Source organism: Bombus affinis, chromosome 1 (assembly GCF_024516045.1).
Source record: "Bombus affinis isolate iyBomAffi1 chromosome 1, iyBomAffi1.2, whole genome shotgun sequence".
In the NCBI taxonomy this organism is placed as follows: domain Eukaryota; kingdom Metazoa; phylum Arthropoda; class Insecta; order Hymenoptera; family Apidae; genus Bombus; species Bombus affinis.
This window is the reverse complement of record NC_066344.1, coordinates 2,080,815-2,103,669: the sequence shown is the minus strand read 5'-3', so window position 1 is coordinate 2,103,669 and position 22,855 is coordinate 2,080,815. Positions and strand designations below refer to the sequence as shown.

The window sequence follows — 22,855 nt, the reverse complement described above, 5'->3', positions numbered from 1 at the left end:
TTCCTCAATACCAAGTTTTGCGATTAAATCAAGCGTACATTTGAATGCTTACTCGTGCACCTTTCCTATACAAATTCTCAATGCCAGAGGATGCGTATAGAATGTACAAAGAACGACGACCGAGTGCAAGATTTAAATAACAAATTCTCTTAAGATCTTACTACTCGCTTTCTATCTACATGAATCGAGAAAGTCTTCATTTTTATTCTCTTATCGCGAGGTCACATCGTAGGAAGGAAAATTCTTGTTTATGGGAGTTATAAACTGGCTGGTTCGTTAGTCATAATTTTCTACCCTTCTCAGCTGTTCACGTTCAAACCCAATTGCAAACCAATAAGATTTCGGAGAATTGATTCTTCGGTCGGCGGAAATTGTCGATTACCATCGATCAGTTTCTCGATATGTAAAACGAAACACCCAGGAGAGTCTATTTTATATCGTCGGAATATTCAATTACGAGTTTTCGATTCGAGAAACCTCCGATAAAACGGTAATAACTAGAACGAGGATGGAGATTCGTATTTTCACGGACGAAATTTACGAAACGGCGTTTTACAAGCAGAAATCTTTTCATCCGATAAATATTACGATGTATATCTTATTTTTAACGTTTTACACATTCTTGCAGATTATGCGCGTTCCGTCTGTCTTTAAGATTCTCGTAAATGCATAAATATTTGCAATTTGATATGATAAAACTATTTAATAAGAAAATGGCAACAAGGATAATTTAATGAAACAACAAAATTTAATGACACTTTCAACTTTGTCTCTTTTCTGAATGTAAATCTCGCTAAATCTTCTTTGACCCTAATTATCTAGGCAATTCACATAATGCATTCCCTTTAGTTATTTATTCTTCCGGAAATACACTTTCATACATTGTAACATTGTCTAAACATTGTAAATCCTGAGAACAATACAGGCAATTGAACGTAGAAACCTTGAAGATGACCAATAATAGGTGCTCAAATCCAATCCTAAGACCCTTTGAGTCACAATTCTCTTTTATTGACTTTCTTCATTAGTCACTAAACTGCAAGATTTTCCTGGATAAACAATTTGTAAGTCTTTATTAAAATGGCAGCTCCTAAGTTATATAAGAAGGTAGGAAGGTTGGTTTGAAATCAGTTTTCGTAGACTCGGCGGACTGCTCTAACGTGTCCGACGCTTTGCTCTCAGAATTGTGTCTTTTAGTAAGTAAATGGTATATTTGTTCGGCAGTGCAAGTTTCTTCAATTGCCAGTATCGGGTGTGAGGATTTGTGATCTTCGAGAACCTCAAGCGTTATTCGGAAATATCTGCTCCATCGACATCTGTAATTGTCCACACTGTGTAAGTATTCGTCGTTAGACCACGGATGTTGGCGCGTTTGTGAGAAATTGAAAGGTGCAAACGTGCAGAAAATTCGCCAAGCGTAGAAAATTATACGAAATATCGAAAGCGCAATATTCTCTGTAATTAGACTGCGGATAGTTACGCGAATTCGTATCGTTGTTACAATAATTAAAAAATTGGAATCTAAGTAGCGACTTGTCTCAGCAAATACTTTACTTTAGATATTCTGTGTAACTTTGCTATTACACGCATTTTCGTTTACACTTTTGCGTTCAAAATTTTAAAATAAAACAGTTAGTGTACAGAAAATGCAGTTCATAAAGTTTCCTTCTTTAATTCCCGTTTCTTCAGTCGCGTTCGTAAAAATTCGAGTTAGAAATTTCCACAAATATCCACGATCTACCTATCATTTGCACATCTGTCGCTCTAGTTTAAATATTTTCCATCTATTTCGCGTAGAATGTAGTATTAAATTCTGGCCAAATATCGAAGAGTAATTATTATCGGTCGATAGCTGTCTTCTCGATGTATCGTATCCGACCCGCATCATCCCCTTAATCTGCTGCATTCCCTGCGGCAATAAAATTGCCCGCAATAGGACACAGAACGGACGAAAATTCAATCTGTTCGTTTGATTTGTCTGTCGCTGTAACACAGTGACACTTGTGCACACGCGTGCAGTGTCATCTGTAGCTTCTTCATCGACGCCCACGATCGCTGTAAAATTGGCCAGCTTGGACGCTCTAGTTCCGCAGGATTGCATCTCTCGTTCGCCCACCTCGGCCATCGTATTTATAGAGACACACTCACCTTCTCTTCTCTTGCTGACTGCACGTGTTGTTTCACTCGTTTGTTATTTCCCAGCGAGAAGATAATCCAACCGCGATATTCCAACGTCCTGAAAGACGGTTGTCCGATAGCTGCTCGAACTTGACTGGCGATTAGGCGACTGGGCCGCGTAAGTTTAGGGTTCGATCAACGCTAGAACCAGCACAGCAGTCAAAATTATTGGTTTTACGATTTTATTTTAAAATTCCTACTTCGTGTTACATATTTTTCCGCAATGGTGCAACGACTTTTGCAGCGACGACTAAAGGAACGATATAATGAATTGTATTTTTTGTATTTATTCAAAATTAAACTAATTTTGTGTCCTGGCTACTTGTACCGATACCTGCTACTTGTCAAAATGTAAAAGGGTGCTGCAATCTGTTTATCGAACCCCAATTAACCAGTTTTCTCGTTTTCTACAACTTCCCACGCGTTTTTAGAATTTTTACTGTGTATCGTTCGACACGATGGTGTCGATTATCAGGAAAATTTTGGACTCATCGTGATGCTCGTTTAAAGCAGGATTTTGATTAGGCTGAGATAGTCTTTGCCTCGTATGGACCAAGATTACGAATAATACGATACAATGTCGTTGATATTCCGATTTTGTGATACTATTTGGCGATTAAAAAGGCGTACTTTTATCATCGTAAGCTTAAGTAAAGTCGGATTAATGGAATTATCGATGATTCGCGAATTGTTACAATCTGTTAAAGAATTTTGGTTAGACAGGGATATTCCTTGCTTGCACGTTGATAAAGATATCAGAGCGAAACAATAAACATAATTTTTACTGATTTTCCAATTTTTATGTTGCCTATACTTTGATATAATTAGAAAGAGGAGCAATCTGTTTGGTTCAAAGATACTAGTCTTTTAACAATAGATAACAAATCGATGAAAAATTTGTGGAAAAATATCAAGGACATGCCTAATACTCAAGATATAATAGTCAATCTAGATTTTTTGAAATCTATGTTTTTTTTTTTAGAGAATTGTACATACAGAACTCCAGAAGCAAAAATAAAAGGACAGTTCTGGTAAACCGTTTGGCAAAGTAATGTATTTTAAAGTTGCATCCCTGTGTAAAACAACAAATATGACTTATCTTATCGTATCTTTACACCCGAAATATTATCGTCTTCAAATACTTTGCTTAGTTTTCTCTAATTAAAAATTCTGACGTGTAAGTTTTTGTTGCACGAACCGAACGCTTTTGTCAAAAAGATTTATTTTTCTCTGTGCAACGAAACGTACCGAAGGAGGATTAAGGCTGGTTTCTCTTTTGAACGAAATTTGCAGAGTTATTCGGCCGTGTCTCTTTTAATTGCACTGTATACTTAATTCACTCTAAATATTCTTCACGCTCAACGTTGATAATGATAGAAAACGTTCCTTAAATATTCTTTACGTCGCTGATTTGTTTCAATTCTATCCGAGTATCCAGTCGAAAGATGATAATTAATCTCCTTCTTTCTATTCATATTTATCTCTTATTTCTATTCATTTATTGCAACGATAACTATGTTCGTTTCAACTTCTCCAATCCCATTAACAGTAAAACCACCTAGAAATAATATGACCAACATTTTCTAAATAGAACGATAACAGTCAAGCAATAGCATCGCCCAATGAAATTCGCATTATCGTACGAAATATTTCCACTTTTCTGCATCGTCAAGAATTTAGAATTTCTCACGCAAAGCGACGAATTACGCGCTTTTACATTTGTCATAATTTCCGCGCTGATCGAGCAATGCCAACAATTGAATTCAAATTATTACTCACTCAAAAAAAAAAAAAAAAAAAAAAAAGAGAGAAGAACTCTTACGTTTATCGTTATTTCTGCGTCGACTGATCAAAGTAATTAAAAAATAGTGCCACTAATTAGATCAAAGTCGTCTTCCAAAATATGCTCTCGCCTAGATTTTAGAATTTTTCCCGCAAAGCGACCAATACACCAGACTCTTGCGTCTGTTTCTATACCCACTTTTTCCATCGTTCCACATATATGTATTTAGAGGTGTAACGCGCAAAGGATTCTGGGTCAAAGAAAAACCGTGTAAGCGTGAACAGAGGGAGAAGAGAAGAGTGAGTGCGCTGGCTGAAAATGGTTATTGATTTTTAGGCGGCGTCCGCGGGTCCTTCGTATATTTGATACGAAACTTTTACTTTTAGCAGCCGCAAGTGTAGCTTCATTGAACGGAATTCGACAGGCACGAGAGCTTCTTGTCACGTTTACCGGTCACGGATCACGCTGAATTTCATTCAGACCTCCTTTCCAACCATGACACTCCCACACGTTCGAACTGCTTTCTTTCATCCTCGCTCCTTCCACCGAACCACTTGGAGCCTATTCGCCATTCCCGATCGATCTGGTTGTCTGGAAAGAAAAACATTCATTAATCACTCATATTCCACATAGACGTACGTAAATGGCAATTATCTTCGATGAAACGCTAAATTAATAATATTCAAGAGGGCATACACGTAGACTCTATGATGCTGGAACGCTTGTAGATATATTTTACGAACGTATGATGAGTGTTGTAGGAAACATTTAGAAATTTTATTGGCATTAACGCGAGGCTTTACTGTCATGGGTATATTGGCAAAACTTGAAGCAAGTGTGAAAATGTACATAGAAATTACAGGATACTTGATACATGTATAGACGTCGCAGAGATCACACGACCATTCGAACAGACGATATTAACACTTTGACTGCCACGCCGAAATCACACGTTTCGCCGAGGACGCCACGGGAGTATTTTTATTATTCAAAGCAAATAATGGCAAAATAATAATACATCGATGATGTAAGACAACGTTCTTTCACGATGGATCGTTTATCTCGTTGGTGGTCGCGGGTGACCACCGTGGCGACTTGGTAACAGTCGATAGCGACGTATTACAACGAGGCTTCGTTTATTTCAACAAACCACTCGCATTCGTTGTTTGGTCGTAAGCAAAACGTGCAGAATATATCGTTGAAACGTGTAGAAGATATTGGTAAACGGTATTTGCTCATTGTATATATAATGGTAAGGTATGTGCACACTTCTAACTTCAATTATACGATTATAAAGCAGCATTTACGATTATTTTCTAAGCTGTGTTTATAATAATATTCGCGGATTACTCCTCAAAGATATCGATGCAAACACAGTGCACCGTTAGATGCAAGATTTGTTCTCATTTTTTTTTATCGATGTTCTAATAAAAATGTTTAATCGTTCAATGGGTCACTTTTTATTTCAAAGAGTCTTCTATTTATCGGTTATATTCAAAATACCCTAACTGTTAATTTTCGTTCAATTTTTATAATTGTAAGAAGTTGAAGCGCTCCGGTCACCAATGACCACCGTGGCAGTCAAAATGTTAATAAACTTCGGTGCCATGCTAATTTTTTTTTTTTTTTACCAAATATATATTTCCAATGAATATCTTCTATATCTGCTATATTCTAATTTAGTCACGATATACATATGCAGATTGTTTTCAAATTTTACCAACATAATCGCGCCACTCGTGTCGTTAAATCTGGTCACGGTGCTGATAAAGTTTCAAAATGCGCAACGCATACGATACACGCGTCAAACTTTTCTCTGGTAAATGTCCGAATACGTTGGCGTAATTAATTAACATACTCGAACACGATTTACTAATTAGGTTGCTCTTCGTCCACATAGACACGCCAGATCTTGCAAATAATTTGCAAAAGTAATACTTTTACGAGTATATTTGGCGCGTGGTAAAAACGCGTAAACAAAAGAGAAACTGATAAATCGTAAATAATTCATTTATAAGACAATATAGCACTATGTCACGTACTATGATTAACATTCCGAAGTTACACAGGGCGAGGCGAAGAGGAACGATTTTCTAAAAGAAGGTCCAACGAATATAAAACAATTCTCGAACAGCAAACTAGGCGTTCGATGCATTTTTTAGACTTTGTTCGAGTCGCGAAAAATTTGCCCAGCAAAAAGTAGCATGAAATCGGACTGGTTGCGTTTTAAACGGCGAGAGTGTGGCTGGTTGAAATTCTTCCGCGGAAATATGTCGTCCCATTTCGCCGGACAGACTTTTTTTTACCGAAGCACCAAGCTGAAACCGTCTCATTCGTTGTATTTATAGACTGCTTGTCCTCCTTGCTTCTGATCATTTATGTATAAAGGCCGCCGTTGCTCTGTTCCACAGGGAACAGGTATTCTGCCAATGATACGCCGCTCCTTTTTCTTGCACGTGAGATACCCAAAGATAAACGCGGATGGATAAGATCCATACGAATCTGGCTACCGAACGTTTCTTTCGCCAGCCACCTTCTCTTTTTTTTCGTTCTATTCTTCTCGTTTTTCTCTTTTCACCTTTACCTTTTATTATACTCGTAGAGTATACCGACTCTTATTCCGATTCGCGCGAAATTTTGATAAATTGATTCGGTCGTGCGAATGGAACGTATTATTTTGATTGATTGCAGAGGCGAATCAAGTTGTATACTGTCTGCTCGAAATTCGTTATGATACGAAAGAGTTTAGGATTGGTACTTGCGTCTGTGTGTACGAGTATTGGTATCTTTTATGGTAGACCTTTTTACCGTCTTGATAAGTCATCTATTTTAGGGTATACGTCATAACTGTTCGCTCATCTTGTCAATTGTAACTGCATTTTGCAGGATTACGGTGTTTTTCGCTTCTATTATTACCCTTTAAAGTTTCGTTCATTCGCCAACGTGTTATCGATTGTCGTGGAAAATTATTTTCAAAATGTTCACTTCGTGGTAAGTTTGTTGTACGATCGAATTAATTTTACTAATGGAATCTGACGAATCGCTAGGTATTAATAAGTTTGGCATTAAAACGTGGCAAGGTTCAGTTACAGGCGCGTAATTGCAAGTAAATTTTATAAATTACGATCGTCCTATTTAACAAAATTACGAAACAGTAAAACCTACACAATAGAAATCCTCAACGTGCAGCTTATAATTTGTCAATTTGCTAGCATCATTGTTACTAAATTATAGAGCGAGACGCTCGAGACTAATCGATGTAACGCAAAACGACCCAAAATTAAGTACACTTTCATAAACCATAAAATTATTACGTTTAGACGTTATAATTTTCCCCATAAATATAGCTCGCTCAAAGTGGCATGAAAGCGTATAATACGGCATTGGCATTAGTACCATTGTCATTCAGAGATCGACTCGGCCGTCAATCATATTAAAGACGCTATATTCGTTCAAGGAACATCTTCGACCGTACGATCTTAAAGACTCGTAAATACAAAGCGTTTCGAGATGTAACGATAAAGATCTACACGGTACTGTAATCGCGTGAACCAGCCACGCATTGTTCGCGCTGTTTCTTAAATCCGGAGCGTTCTTAGTAATCTGCCTCTATCTCTGGACGTAGAAAAAACCAAGGGAATGATAGTGGCTTGGTTCCAAGTTCTACCGAAACGTGGCACGACGAAACTTTGCCACTGTAGCCGTGGTCCGTTGCTCAATAGTGTTGCTAGACTTCTAATAGATAACCCAGTGAACCGTTTGCCCGGTTGCGCTCGTTCTTTAAACCGCGTTCAACGTTTAACATTCGGGTCACTTGCCCGATCAAGCGTCGCAGGTGGTACGAGTCTTACGGTAAATTTCTGTACGCTGTTTTCAATAGGCCGTTACCGATGCGCGTGATAGTCGTTCCCTTCGATGGGAAATAAATCTTTGGTCTGGCAGTCGTCGGTGTACGAATTTATCGCGAAGAGGTGCGTTTAAGGATGTCTGAGACAACTGCTCGAATCAACTTCATCGACAGATACGATGTATACGTTGACGTAAGTTAAGGTAGAAATCGGTGACGCGATATTTCTTCGATATTTTGTGATTTATCGAGAAGAATCGGTTGGAGAATCGAGAAACGATTCAGTCAGGAATAAGTAGCGATAAATTGTATTTGGCAGAGATGCGATATACATGCTGATGCGGATTAAGACAAAAATCGATGATGCGATATTTCTCAGATGTTTGTTAATTTACCGAGAAGGTTGGTTCGAGCATCTACCTGGTTAAGTGAGTAATAGTAATTTTCATTGGCGGATAATTATAGCCATGTCGTTGTGGGTTAAAATAAAGATCGGTGACGAGATATTTCCGAGGTACTTTTTATTTCATTGAGGAGCTTGGTTCGACAGTTTCTGTGCAATTTGTAACAAGTTAAGTATAAACTGTCGATATTATTATACATCTTTCTAGTAGCACGTGTAAAGGGAAAATATCTAACGTTACTATTTTAATAGAAACCATAAAATCTTTGAAAAACTACAAGCGGTTACCGGCAGGTATCTCGCTGGCAGAACCTGCGCAATTTGCCTTGGAACGAATTTATTGGACAGCAAGCCGCCACCTCGTCGTTAAATTTATACCGCTGCACTGATAACTTTGCTCTACCCATCATTGTTTTTGTTTTAATAGCGTTTCGAACAAATAACATTTCTACTTCCACGAGCACTGTAAAATGCTCTTGAATGCTTAAAGATTCCAATGTTTCTTACATTACTCGATCATCATAATACGATACATTGTACGATTACGTAATTACTATGATATTTCTGAATCTCTTCGGTTTTATACGTTCTTCTACTTGATAATTTTGTCTCTTAGATTCGAATCATTTACAGTTTCATTTCATTAAACTCTCATTATTTTTCTTTCTACTATTGGATTGGCAACTAAGTGATTGCGGATCTTGTCGATACCATCTAACGACAAAATCCGCAATCACTTAGTTGCCAGCTCGATACATTCTTTCGTCTACGATCAGCTCACAGATTCAACTGTACAGAGAAAATGATATCGATTCTCTGTGTATAATATAATTATTTGAAAGTTTCTATCTCGGAAGAATTGCAACGAAATGGTTAAAAATTCGGTCAGAGGCTGGAGTTTCGTTGTTTCTTGAAACGTCGAGAACCTCTCGAGAGAACAAAGGTGGAAGAAGCGAAAAGTATGAGAGCGTAGGTATAATGTGGACGTCGGATGACGCTCGTTTGCCCGGACAATTTGTGATAATGACCGGAACAGCTGATCGTGTGCTCACTACGAGAAACGATTCCTCCTCTGCCGGCGTGAAACCGCGTATATCTCAATTTCTACCGTGTGTTCGATCATCAAAGTTCGTGATTATCGCGTTATATCCGTTTTCTTCGCGTTAACCAGCAACAGCCTCGGCGTTGATCTTTCGCTTGCTCACTGTACACTTGCAGAAACTTTTTACCGACTTATCATATCGTGTAAAATAAATTTTGGAATTCCATTAACGTCGCAACGAATACGAATATCGCTATATCGCGTTTAGTAAAATTTAACCAATCCGAAAGTGTATACGCGTGTGTACAGAAGCTACAAACATGCACTTGGCAAAAATTATACCAAAATATTTGAACAGTCAATTATTCGTTATTTTCATGAACCTCGATGTGTCCAATGGGGCCATTTAACGTTTCTCGTATGCTTAAGACTTTAGGTTACTCATGCTGTATACTAATTTTTTATTAAATATGTGTTTACGGTAAATGTGTTCTAACTTCTGTATACGTACGTTTTCGAATTGGCTCCAAATAGCAATATAAACGCGATAATAGTGTCACATCAGAGCGACGAGGTGAACAATTTTCTATGGTAAGACTGCATCTACATTTCCCATAATTTTCTTATAAAGCTAACAGAATATCAGATTCGTCTATCTTCTTTTCTTTTCTTTTTTTTTTTCTTTTTTCGAATGAGAAACATTCTTGGTTAGTTATAATTCACGTTTTGCCATGAATTTCATGAAATGTACATACAACTAATAATTCTGAACTTACAATTCGAATGAAATTACTATAGAAATTGGCTGTAGAACCGAGTGTCTTAGATAAATCGTTACGGTCTATTTCTTTGCGAAAATGATTCCTGATTAATCGATAATCTGATCGCAACTGATAATCCTGAATCTAAAATTCTAACGAAATTATTATATAACTCGAAGATGACCAGATGCTCGCGTTAATTCTAACGGAGATGCGTGTAGAATCTTTTTACGAAACACAAGCCGAGTTCTAACACGGACTCGTATCTTAATGATTCGGTGTATCCGGAAAAGAAACGTCTGAGTAATTTCCGTTTTTAAGTTACTATGTCAGATGCATTACTAAAGATACGGATCTTGAAAATCATTCGGTCAACGAGGCTTCTTAACGAACAGCTAAACCAAGGAAACGCGTCTAGAAAACACGTCCAATTTCGAAATAAAACTCTGCGGAATCGTTAATGAACTCAAACGCTTTTCTGCTTCGTGCGATGCACAGCAGATTTTAACGATGTGAAAGAGACATCGCCGGTGAACGAACTGCGCGCACGTTAATTACTTTTGCATCATCCCAGTTGGTAGAGTTGCTACTCGTCGGTATTAATGTAACACGATTCGAATGAAACACGAAAATTTCTCTTGCAACTAGATACCTTGCAAATTAGTTCTATTAACGCATCGCCGTTGGCAAAATTTGCACGTATCATACAACATCTTATTAACGCGTTCCACATCGTCCGGCCCATATGGAGAAATCAAAGTTTTTTTTTTTTTTTCACAGAATACACCTTTTTTTATATTTCCTTGATCGTGTAGTTATATAGTACAGAGAATCCGTGGATTTAACAATCAACAAAAAGCGTTATATAAAAATATAAGTCATTGGAAGATTTATTAAACAGTTACGGTAAAAGTGCGAAGTAGGATAGGAAACGGTAATAAAGTTGCGATTATCATTAGCCGTTAATTATTCCATTTCGACATTTTCTTCTGACAGTGATAAAAGATTGGATTTATCATCCCATGAGGCTCGTTTCGATCTTGTTTCGTCTCGCTGAACTGATCCTCGACTGACCAACTTTTCGTATCGATTCGACATAATATCTCACTTCTTTTAGACTGTTCACATATAAATTGATATTTCGTATTCCTGTTATATATAAATTTTTAATCAAACTTTAAACGATCCTTGTTTACGTGACATTTTCTGCTTGATCGTAACGTTGTATTATAACGAACAAGTTTGGCTGTGAAACAACAGGATAGCTCGTACTTGTAAATATAGAGGATGTTAGATCGTGTTCAAATTACGTACTTCTATTTCGTGTGTCTCAGAACGACCATTTGAAGATGGTTCAACTACATTTTCGTGAGTTATCGCTACTTCCTCTTGGGACTCTGATGGAAGTATATCTACATCTTGCTTTCCAGTTACATGTTGCTCGGACCAAGCAACTGTCAAATTCGTAAACGGCATTATATTATATAAACGGTCGTCATAAATTAACGTTTAGTTATGTTAGAAGAGCGCGACGTGGATCACCTTCGATTCGATTCGATTCTTTCGTCTATTTGAGAAAAAAAGAAAGAAAGGAAGGGAGAAAATCGTATAATAAAAATTATGTTAATTTAATGGACTTTATGTAATTTAGAAAGTTATAATAGCTAACGTGATCGTTATTTTGGTGGAGGGAAAATTCGAAAATTGGATTACGTCGATCGTAACGCGAATATTCCGTAATTCGCTGTTTCTTTCCAGACGCTAATTCTTCAAACGACGTAAAATTAACTTACATCGAGATTTTCAAGAACTTGTTAGGTAACGTAAGTTTTATAATAAACGTTCGTCAACCCTCGTGTTATTACTTACACTTTTCCCGGAAGCGACGTCCGATAAAAAATAAATAGCCGCGACGACTATTTTCATCGTCGACGATGATTAAAAAAAAATGCTTTGCTGTTGCTATAAAGAGCAGCCAATAACGCGGCAGACCATTTACCGATACTTTGATCTTGCGAACATACTTTCATCTAATCTATCGTACGATGATTTACCGGGGAAAATGAGAAAAATTCGCGGAATTATAAAGAAATTATTCAGGTAAAATTGTCTATCTTCGACGTTTGTAGTTCGTTGAACATTTTTGTAATTTACCTACATTCGTTCAGTATCCGTACCGATCGTAGTTTTCCCAGAAGCAACGTTCAGGCAACGCGTTCTTAACTATTTTCAACGTTCTCGTTAACAAGCTAATTAATTTTCTAATTATCAGAAGGCATTCGCTTCTCGATAAACTCTTTAAACTTCTAATTTGCTTTAAACTTCGAAAGACGAAGAAAGTTCACGGAGTTGTGCAGATAGAATCATCCATCTATAACGTTTATGGTTATACCATAATCTTTGTACATTTACATTCCTTCAATTTCTTCGTCTATTACGCGTTTCGTACAAGCAATATTTCGACAAGATTCAATACGCCAACTACATTTTCAACGTTCTCGTTCTGTCGGATGTCTATACGAATCTATCCATTTTTATGAAAACTAAAAAAGGTACATAGAGATACCTGTACATGGAAATTTACTTTGGAAAGTACTTTAGTTTACGCATTTTTCCGTATCCTTTCTGTCCATTTAAATTTCCCACAAATGCACGAAGCTTATATTTTATGTTTTATTATATATATATATATTATATACATTTTCACGTGTTGTGTACAATGCGTACATTTCTATCCATTCAAATTGTTCACAAATCTCGATCTTCCATCAACGTCCCAATCTCTAGAAAATATCCGCTTGTCGATAAACTCCGCAAACGTCGTCGACTCGTCAAAATTCATTCAATCAGAAGCATCCAAAACAACTATTATGCGTGCCATTTATTTCGCACGAAGTATAACATCTCATCGAACGTACACTTTACGTTCGTTCACCTTCCAGATTAAGTATACCTTTCCTTGCCCCTTCCCCAGGAAACGAGGTTCGAGCACGAATAAACAGCCTTAATAATTATTTCCACCGTCAAAGTGCGTTACGAAAAAAGAAAAAAAAAAGAAGAAAGAAGGAGCAAGAAAAAGAGAGAAAAAAGGAAGCGGAGCATCGCTTTAGAGACGGTCGATATCACGACGAGAGTTTCGCTTTGATCTCCGCGGAACGTTCATAGGGGAAAGTTCTCGTGCTTCCGTTTGTCGTACGCGGAATACCCGGTGGCACGAGGACGACGGCGAGGCAAAGGCATTGGCGGCAGGAGCAGCAAGTTATCAGGTCGTAAGTTCAAAGAACCGTGTGCAAGAGCATCGGGTGTATCGACTGCGGTGCGGCACACGATATTACGATCGTTCGCGAGGACGTGACCGTGCATAACGAGTCATTGTACGGCACCGTGGAGAAATTAGCGCTGGCTGCCGCCTACGAAGATAAAATTCCACGCCTCGAACTCGTAATTATCGGCTGACCCGCGAAAAGATACAGGAGACTTCCCTTGTTCTCGCGAAAGATCCTCGGGGGTGTCTTTGTTCTTTTAACCCGATAAAAGCGATGGGAAATGCGAGAGGATTAAGCTTTTCGATTTCTGTGTTTGTAGTTTGGATTTGTTGCTCAGGTAAGGTAATATACCTGATGAGTTCTTTCTATCGAGCATTTTAAATTGCGTTTTCCTTTTTCTTTTTTGGTTCAACAAGAACGTTTCGCAAATGTGTATTTAGTGCTCTTTATATCGGAGCAGGGAAATTGCACTTTTTATTGATTCGTGTGTGTGTCTACGGATGTATGGCAGTAGGAATCATAGAGTAACATTGATATTTTGAATAGTATGTACGTAACACGCGGAAGAAGCAGTAGCATAAAAGTGGTATATGATGCAATAAATCAATTTTTCTTCACAACCGCGCGACGAATCGTAATAAGTTTCTTTGAGGCCATATACGTATGCCATTAATTTGGTACACCCGCTAGAGCTACTTTCGAAGGAATATCTTATTTTTCTATTTGTACTTGTATTTCACGTTGCATACTATTTTTCGTAGGAGAGAACGTAAGCACATATGTGATGCACGTTCGTTATATGAAAAAATTCTTCATTTCCATTTGCCTCTCAGCTTTGCAGTGACGTTCAGTTGCACATGCAAAATAAGACAGGACAGTAACCGTGAAACTTACGCGTAAACAAGAACACGTACACGCTAAAGCAGAACGGTAGACGTAAACTTGTCAAAAAACAGAAACGCATACATAACAGATCGTGACATAATCGTGACTTAAGTTAAACTGTGTTAACTACGCGTACAACTACCTACATTTATATATATATAATCGTTATAATTCAAGTTAGTGTCAGCCTACGTAAATCGAAATATTGAACGTGTACGAACTAGCAATATCAGCGCTAGAGCTACCGATAGTTAAGACAAAAGACTGTTCTTTAAATTATACGTCTGATAGAATATTTGTATATTTGTTGATTTACTACTTTCTTGCAAAAAGAATTCCCTCGTGTTACTGTGTGTATTTCTGATATTATTAGTCCATCTGGAACATAATCCCTAAACGAGGATCGACAGGGTTATAAAATTATAGACTCAACCATTTCGACCGCTGTGGTAGCTCTAGCGTTAGCAACAATATTAAAATATACGTCTGATAGAATATTTGTATATTTGTTGTTTTACTACTTTCTTGCAAAAAGAATTCCCTCGTGTTACTGTGTGTATTTCTGATATTATTAGTCCATCTGGAACATAATCCCTAAACGGGGGTCGACAGGGTTATAAAATTGTAGACCCAACCATTTCGACCGTTATGGTAGCTCTAGCGTTAGCAACAATAGCGAGGCGTTTGTCAATTAGACGGTGGATGACGGATGGCTTTAATTCCATTCAATACATTCGAGCAAATACTCAACTTCAAATATACAACATAGGTGAATCGATAAAAACATGGAAGAACGGTAGAACCTCCTTTCGTCCCAACCTTCCGTGTCAATGATCGATACTATACCTAACCCGAACGATGCCGTTTATACTTTTAAACCGTTCAATTCTTCCTTGCGAATCGTTTAACGCGATCGTCGTGAAAACAACACGCTATGACGCGATACATCAAACAGTATGCACATAGCGACGCTTCTAATTGCCTTATTGCTCGGTTTTTAGTTACAACTTCAAACAGCTTAGTTAGAGGAAGATTGGCGCTAGTAGGCCATTTGCAGCGCCTTCGGCAGTGCATTGGAAACTGTACGGCGTAGCCGACTAATCCGCGTGAATTATGGGACTCGTATCGCGGAAGTCGTTTCTAAATTGATTCGTAAATCAATACCGGAGCGTGACCGAATATCTCTCCTCCTGTTCCTCGTTCACCACCTCTTTCTCTTCAGCCATAGTCCGTGGCTGATACGGGCACCAGCGCATCGCCACGATTCTCGGCATCCCGCTGTATTTAGCTCGCACTTATCGGAAGACGAGCACCGATGATCTGTATGGTCGAGTCGAAAGGCACGCAGAAGGCATGTCGGCCAGCACCTCGTGACATTTCGAGTGGCTCGAGGATGGTCCGGGGCGACCACCTCGCCTAGATCTGCCTACTCGCCTCTCATCGTTTTGTCTCTCTCTCTCTCTCTCTCTCTCTCTCTCTCTCTCTCTCTCTCTCTCTCTCTCTCTTCTCTCTCTTTCTCTCGATTACCAACCTCGATGATGTTTACCATTAGAAGCGGAGTTTTCTTCCGTGAAATGTTTCTGCGTTGTACTAATCCCGATAAATTTGCTATCGTTAGGTTTGTAAATGATTTGGGAAATTTATAGTAATTCCCTTAATTTTACAGTATGGATATTTACGTAGAAATATTGCCTATTGTCCTTGCAAAAGGACATCGTAAAATTGTCGTTATATCCTTTACCCTTTTGCGTGGATGTGGTTAAAACTAATTAGAAGGTAGGATAAAAGGTTGAGACGTACCTGGCTTACGTCGTGTGTTTCATGCGACAGTGGTACGACATGATACACGATGCAAATTGAAATTGCACGGCCTAAAATCTGAATCATAAACTCTTCCGATCACCTGTGATTCGATGATATTATTCGCTTCATTTTCTTCTATTCCGAATTACCTTATGAAATAAAAGGCGAGCAATATAAATGTACATTAAGTGGCGGAAATCGAATGGCTTGTTACTTCAGATTTTATAAATCTTCTTCATTTAATAATAACACTTGACTGAAATCAAACAGTTGACTGAAATTAGTAAATGTATAGCTCGTTAGTTTAGATCTTTCATCTTCTTCGTTATTTAACAGCGAAATTCCTTGAATGGTGAATGTATTTGTTTGAACAACCGACTGTTAAATTAATATTTACGTACCTTCTGATCAATTAAGGGGGGGCTAAGGTTAATTCGTACAAAATAAGGCATGTTTTTGTGAATTATTTGTGATCACACAGTTAAAATCTCTTTGTTAACCCTTTGAGTGCTGTGGGCGCGTATAGGTGTCTGGCGAAAGCTATCGGTGTGGACTAAGGACATATATATGCGCTTTCTGTAAGTGCCCGGCATGGGCTAAGGACGCATGTATGGGTTTTTCAATTTTTCCGAACATCTACGCAGAAGTGATACTATTACGTTTGTGTAAAATAAATATAAATGCATTCCTTACGGCAGTAAACAAATGCCAATAGCGCCTCGTTATTGTTGAAGTGGTCACTACTTGTAAGAAAACTCTACATCTGGTTTTTTTAATTTTCTCAAGCACTGAACTTTTCACACACAACTAAATTATTAACTCGCGTTATATTTACTAAATTTAGTTTTCTAGTTTATCGTTTTCTAGTTTATTACCCAAATTCTAGTTAACTGTAAATTTCCATGTTTATAATAAATAATTAAAAATAACTAAAAAATAACGCTCTTGAATCGTTTAATCTCGTGCAAAAGAATTACTATAACTTATTACGATTTTCGCTTTGAATAGTCAATCGACAGAGTTCAGTCTAACGAAAAAGTATCCCGTCCACAGCGATCGTCAGCGCTAGACGCGCGCCGTCCGTACGGACGACATAGGCCGCGAGTAGTCAGCACTCAAAGGGTTAAAACCAATAGTACATTAAAGTATGACGTTCGAAGGATATTGTATAAAATTTTCACGGAGAAATATTAAAAAATACGGCAATGGCAGCAATTATTCGAACGCGTCTCGGAAAAAAGGTAGAATTGCGGTGCCCCTGATAACCTGGTGCTGGATCATCTGAAATCAAAAAATCAAAGTTCATTCGTTAGGTAACAGTTTCCCCCAGGTAACGCTGGGAGGATTTTTCGAAATTTCAATTTTCCCTTCAAAGCGTTCCAAAAAAGTGGAAATTATACCGACAAACAAGCAATTTGCACGGCTAAAGATAGGGTTTTCTTGGCAAAGTTATGCGCCGTGTTTTACTTCAAGTACACGTGATAACCATATCGCGGGGGTACACATAACTCAGCTTTTGCGTCAATTGGATTATTCGATGATGGATACGTCAAAAATCATTCGTAATTCCATAACGTTCGTTCTCAAAGCACGTGACGCTACTTTCGTCTGCCTCGTGCAACTGCAAACCTGCTCCTATCGATTTTCTATTATCTCGCATAGGCTAAGCCTATCGGCGAGTACCTAGAAACGAGCCTAGAAATAACCATCCTCTTCCTGATAACCTGCTAAATGTAACAAGATCTACAATTTACGTCCTTACGTACGAGAAAATCGTGTTATCTAATCGTTTCTATCTTGAATCGATTCAAGGCACCGTGTCATCCGTACAACATAGATCGCGCCAATATTTCCACCGATATCCGACATTTTCGATTAAAACGAGTACGCGTTTTTACGAAACGTATCGACTCGAACGCGAGATGCTGATAACGCGTTATTGTAAATTCGATAAAAAGTAGGATAAATTAAAATTCCCAGCGTACGCTTCACAAATATCGTCTGAACGTGTATCGAGATGCGCAATTGAATCGACGATGGCGTACAGATGCGATACGATGTCGTTAATCCTTGAACGTTATTGTCAAAGGAAATCACGTTTGCGCTATTGTGGATGAAATTGCGGTAATCAATAAAGAAGATAAATAAGACGATTTAATATTTTATCGGTATTCGACGTCGGCTGAAAATAGAAAATTTATTATTTCCCATGGTTACAGTAATTAACATGTAAATAACAGCGCGATTATATTATTACGAATGGTAACGTTCAAAGAAAATTCGAAGAAAGTAAAATTTCGCTCGGGTTAGCCTTCAAGAATTGAAGAAACAAAATATCGTAGATTATTCTGAAGAAGAAAGAAATATTGAAAATTATTCTTGGAGAAGATATCGGAAGATATCGAAATCTCCGTGAAAAGGAGTCTACAGGTAATTGAGATATTCCGTTCGATCGTCTCGATGAAATCGAACAATTTCCTAGAAGTTTATTAAAACTTGTCTCGCATCTCTGATAGCTAAAAAGATTCTAACGTCTGTACGTGCAAAATTACGCGCGTTTGATGCTTTCATCGAGCGCCTAAATCCAGCACGAAAGAAATCAGCATGCGGTATTGTTCGCTTTAAACAACGCGACGTTTCTCTTCTCCACGCTCGAAAGACAGAAATATTCGATACGAAAATAAAACGCGTCTGCGGTGAAAAATTCCAGGATAAATTCGCGTTGTGTCAGGGGCAAAAGGAACGGAAAAGGATCACGAGACGTAGAAGAAGAAACCGCAATGAGCCATCGAACGGAATAAATACGATCGATAGATGCACTGGTATTTAGGTGAATTATACCGATCGTAAGAAACGTTCTCTGTGCCACATTAACGTTGCGCGCGAAATTTTATGTATCGTTATTTCGTGTACGCTCGTTTCGCAAATTTATTTAATATCCACGTTGTTTGTCGTTAATCGGCACTCGTTCCGTTTTACCATCCAGACCAATCTCTAAATTATCGTTGTACGAATTTAATTACGAAGCATCGTGTGCCGGGCAATTTATATCGCGAATTCGATGAATTTCTACGTGCTCCTTTTCCTTTCCGCCGCCAGCGATCGGCGATAAATCTCGATCGGAAGCGAGTAGCCGGTGGTGTGCAATTATTCGATTGAAATTATCGCGTATTAACTTTGTATCAACTTCGCTTAGCGTTAGTCATCGAAGGATGCAGTATTTCTGGTTAGATTAGTCTCTGTTCCTTTAAAGTCGTGGAAATAACGTCGGCACGAATAGTTTGAAACCGTACGTAGCCGTGTTACGAGCTCTCTTCCTACGGTAGCGTCTCACAAGATCCTCAAAATTGGTAATTTATCGTCGTTTTGTTGGTCGGGTGGAATTTCTATCGTTAAAATTTGCCTCGTTCGAATATTGGGTTGGCAACTATGTGGTTGCGGATTTTGTCAATACCACCTAATGACAAAACCTGCAATCACTTAGTTGCCAACCCAATAGAATCGCCACAAAAGTTGAAAAGAAATATTAAACGTTGACAAGAATTGTGTAAACGGAAATATACATCAGGTTGTCGGGAAAGTGTCTTTCTTCCGCAGACGTGCTTTTCCAGCAATGTACCTTCGTACAAACGTGAAACGTCAAGTCCGTGAAGTGTCGCGGTGTTCATCTGAATAGAAGGAAATGGATCGTACGTAATTCGAGAAAATAATACAAAACGAAAAACGTGCATAAAACGAAAGAAACTTTTCGGACAATCTAATAAACGTTTGAATAGGAAAGACTCGTCTTTGAAAGTTTCAGCGCGTCGTTGAGACTTTGAACGAAATTTTGGCGAACTCAACAGCGTCCCTATGATGTCTATCAAATTTATACGATGGGTCTGAGCAAACAAAGCGACAGAAATTCGTAGAAACTTTTGTATTTCAATATACAAGAATTCCTAAAAAGAAAACGTTATTGGAAAAATGAATTTTGAAATTATCTAGTTGCGTTGCAATCTCGGATGCGTCCTTAGATTTATTCAAAGATACCTTTCAGTCTGACTTTTATCCGACGTTTAAAACAAATATATTTTTCGAACGTACAACGTTATGTAATATCCAGCAAAGGCTAGATACGCGTCTCTTCGATTTAGCCAAAGAGATATCGTACAGATCGATTTTTTCCCGAATCTATGGACGACATTGCGCCGCCAGAGTTATCTTATCCGTAGATACGAGAAGGTTAATTTACCTGATACACGAAGCAATTTGTATTAGTAGTTGCGGTGTTTACGACGCTTTTGCTTAGGCTGGTCGTATAAAAAGATTTATAACAAGTATCGATTTGTTGCAGGTAATGGAGCATCAGCAGGGTCGAAAGCAAACAATGAACTCGACAGAGGTGGCGAAAGCCAACGAAGAGTTCGATTTGTTTTGTAATGCCACTACGTTAAAATCCATTCTTGGACATTTTCGGCATCTCTGCGAATTACTCAAGATCAGACCAAATACGATCAATCAATTTTATCCAAAATTGAGACTCAAGTTGCGATCGTGGAAGGCGCAAGCTCTATGGAAAAAATTTGATCAGAGGGCCAATCACAAGTGTTACAATCGTGGCAAAGCATGCCCGAATACAAGAGTAAGTATACCGAGAATATTTTATGCGATCTCTTATGCGAATCTCTTTCGTTTCTCTTCTTAATTTCATTGTGTCTTGCTGTTTTTAATATTATCGCGTGACGACTGTTTCTTGGAGAAACTTCATTCACCTGAAATGATATCTATCGAGGTAGAAAGGCGTGATCGAACGATCCATGTATGTTTCTATATTTATTGGATCAATTTAAATAATAATTTTCAAATAATTCAACTTGTCGATGCTTTTCAAATTACTACGTGCGTTCGTACGCTACGAAACGCTATCGATAGCGTTGCTCGGTAACGAACTTCGTTTAACGTACTTTGATACACGAGAAGAGGTAAAGATTAAAAAATATTGTACAACTTTAAATCGATTTAAATCTTCTGCATTCACTGTCGTAAGAAATCTGTTATAATTTTCCAAGCGATAGAAGCGTATCATAAGAGAGGATAAAGCTAATGATTCGATTAACTATGAAACAAAAGGAATGATATACTTGTAAGAATTGAAATACGCGACTAAATCCGAGTTCTCAGAATCTCAATTTAGAGATTAAAACATCAGCATAATTTTACAAAAAAAAAAAAATTTCAATCATTTAAAAAAGAAATAATTATTTGAAAAGAGGAAGAAAAACTTTGCAATGTCTTTCGATATTTTGCCCGATGTTTTACTTCCAGGAAATTGGAATAACGAGGGATGTTTAATTGTTCAGGTTCTGATCATCGGAGGAGGTCCGTGTGGACTTCGTTCGGCGATAGAAGCCCAGCTGTTAGGTGCCAAGGTTGTCGTTGTGGAAAAAAGAGACCGGATGTCCAGAAACAACGTCCTTCACCTTTGGCCCTTTGTTATTCAAGATCTTCGTGGCCTAGGAGCAAAGAAATTCTTTGGCAAATTCTGCGCTGGATCTATAGATCACATCAGTATCCGCCAACTTCAGTGTATCTTGCTGAAAGTCGCTTTGATCCTCGGTGTCGAGTTCCACGAAAGTGTCAGCTTCGATTCTTTGATACCGCCACCGGAGAATCAGGAAGAGGGCAGTAAGTAATCTAGTCTTTCTAACGCTCAATCGACCCCTTTTCATCCAATAATCGACCCTTTCGACACGTGAAAGTTTATTGACCTGTAAAATGTTCACGCTCCTGTTTACTCTACTGTTCTTTCCTTTTTCTCTTTTTTTTTTTTTTTTTTTTGACAACAATTGTTGATAATTGAAAAATGGTAGAAGAAATTCTGAGGAGCAGGTGTAATGGAATGTTCAAAATAAATACAATAGGAAAGAGCAAATTATTCTCCGTTTGAATTCACATTGGAGAAGGAACATTTTCTAATTTCATCGATAAAGTATCGGAGCTTTGTTTCTGCGCTGCAAGAAATTCTACGAATCTTTCATGTAACCGTTTGTCATAAAATATTAAAGATAAGTTTGTAATCGCTTACTTCGTAATTCTTTCAGAGATAGGTTGGAGAGCGAAAACTACCCCCGCTGATCATCCAGTCTGTCAATACGAGTTCGACGTGTTAATCGGCGCCGATGGCAAAAGAAATACATTGGAGGGTTTCAAGCGCAAAGAATTTCGGGGTAAATTGGCTATAGCGATAACGGCGAATTTTATAAACAAACGAACTGAAGCAGAGGCACGGGTAGAAGAAATCAGCGGAGTGGCCTTCATCTTCAACCAGAAATTTTTCAAAGAACTGTATCAAGAGACTGGTATAGATCTAGAGAATATCGTATATTATAAAGATGATACTCACTACTTCGTTATGACTGCCAAAAAGCAGAGCCTTATAGATAAGGAAGTAATTCTGCAGGTACGTCATTGTATAAAAATAATTACACGTTCGTCTATACTATATGCTAGTTATAGCTGTATAACGATTCTGGCTAATTATAAGCGTGATGTTAATTAATTGGAATATATTTCAGGACTATCCAGATACGGCGAAGTTGCTCGCGAAGGAAAACGTGGATCGCGAAGCATTGATGCTTTACGCCCGTGAAGCTGCTGAATTCTCCACGGAATACCAAATGATCGGTATGGAATTTGCAGTGAACCATTACGGTCAGCCAGACGTGGCTATGTTCGATTTCACGTCTATGTATGCGGCGGAGAATGCTAGCCGGATTTTGGAACGTAGGGGTCATAGACTACTTATGATCCTCGTCGGCGATAGTCTGCTCGAGGTATATCACCTGACGTCTCTATCATCCTACACTTTAATTCTAATGACTTATCAAAGTGGCATTTTTCAATTA

At 38.1% G+C, this 22,855-nt stretch overlaps 1 protein-coding gene across 8 annotated transcripts in view; it reads left to right on the top strand.

Moving 5' to 3' along the window:
• LOC126915669 (F-actin-monooxygenase Mical) overlaps positions 1 to 22,855 on the top strand; it is a 99,748-nt gene that overhangs the window by 59,242 nt on the left and 17,651 nt on the right. For 3 of the 8 annotated variants that reach the window (XM_050720578.1, XM_050720569.1, XM_050720587.1), the window contains exons 2-5: positions 20,305 to 20,592; positions 21,311 to 21,635; positions 22,052 to 22,410; positions 22,526 to 22,783. In XM_050720578.1, the coding sequence (XP_050576535.1) occupies positions 20,308 to 20,592; positions 21,311 to 21,635; positions 22,052 to 22,410; positions 22,526 to 22,783 (1,227 nt within the window). In that variant the 5' untranslated portion in view covers positions 20,305 to 20,307. Of the gene's footprint in view, positions 1 to 7,294; positions 7,814 to 20,304; positions 20,593 to 21,310; positions 21,636 to 22,051; positions 22,411 to 22,525; positions 22,784 to 22,855 lie in introns of those variants that run through there. The other 5 variants (XR_007710293.1, XM_050720544.1, XM_050720562.1 and 2 more) reach the window with 5 other exon arrangements.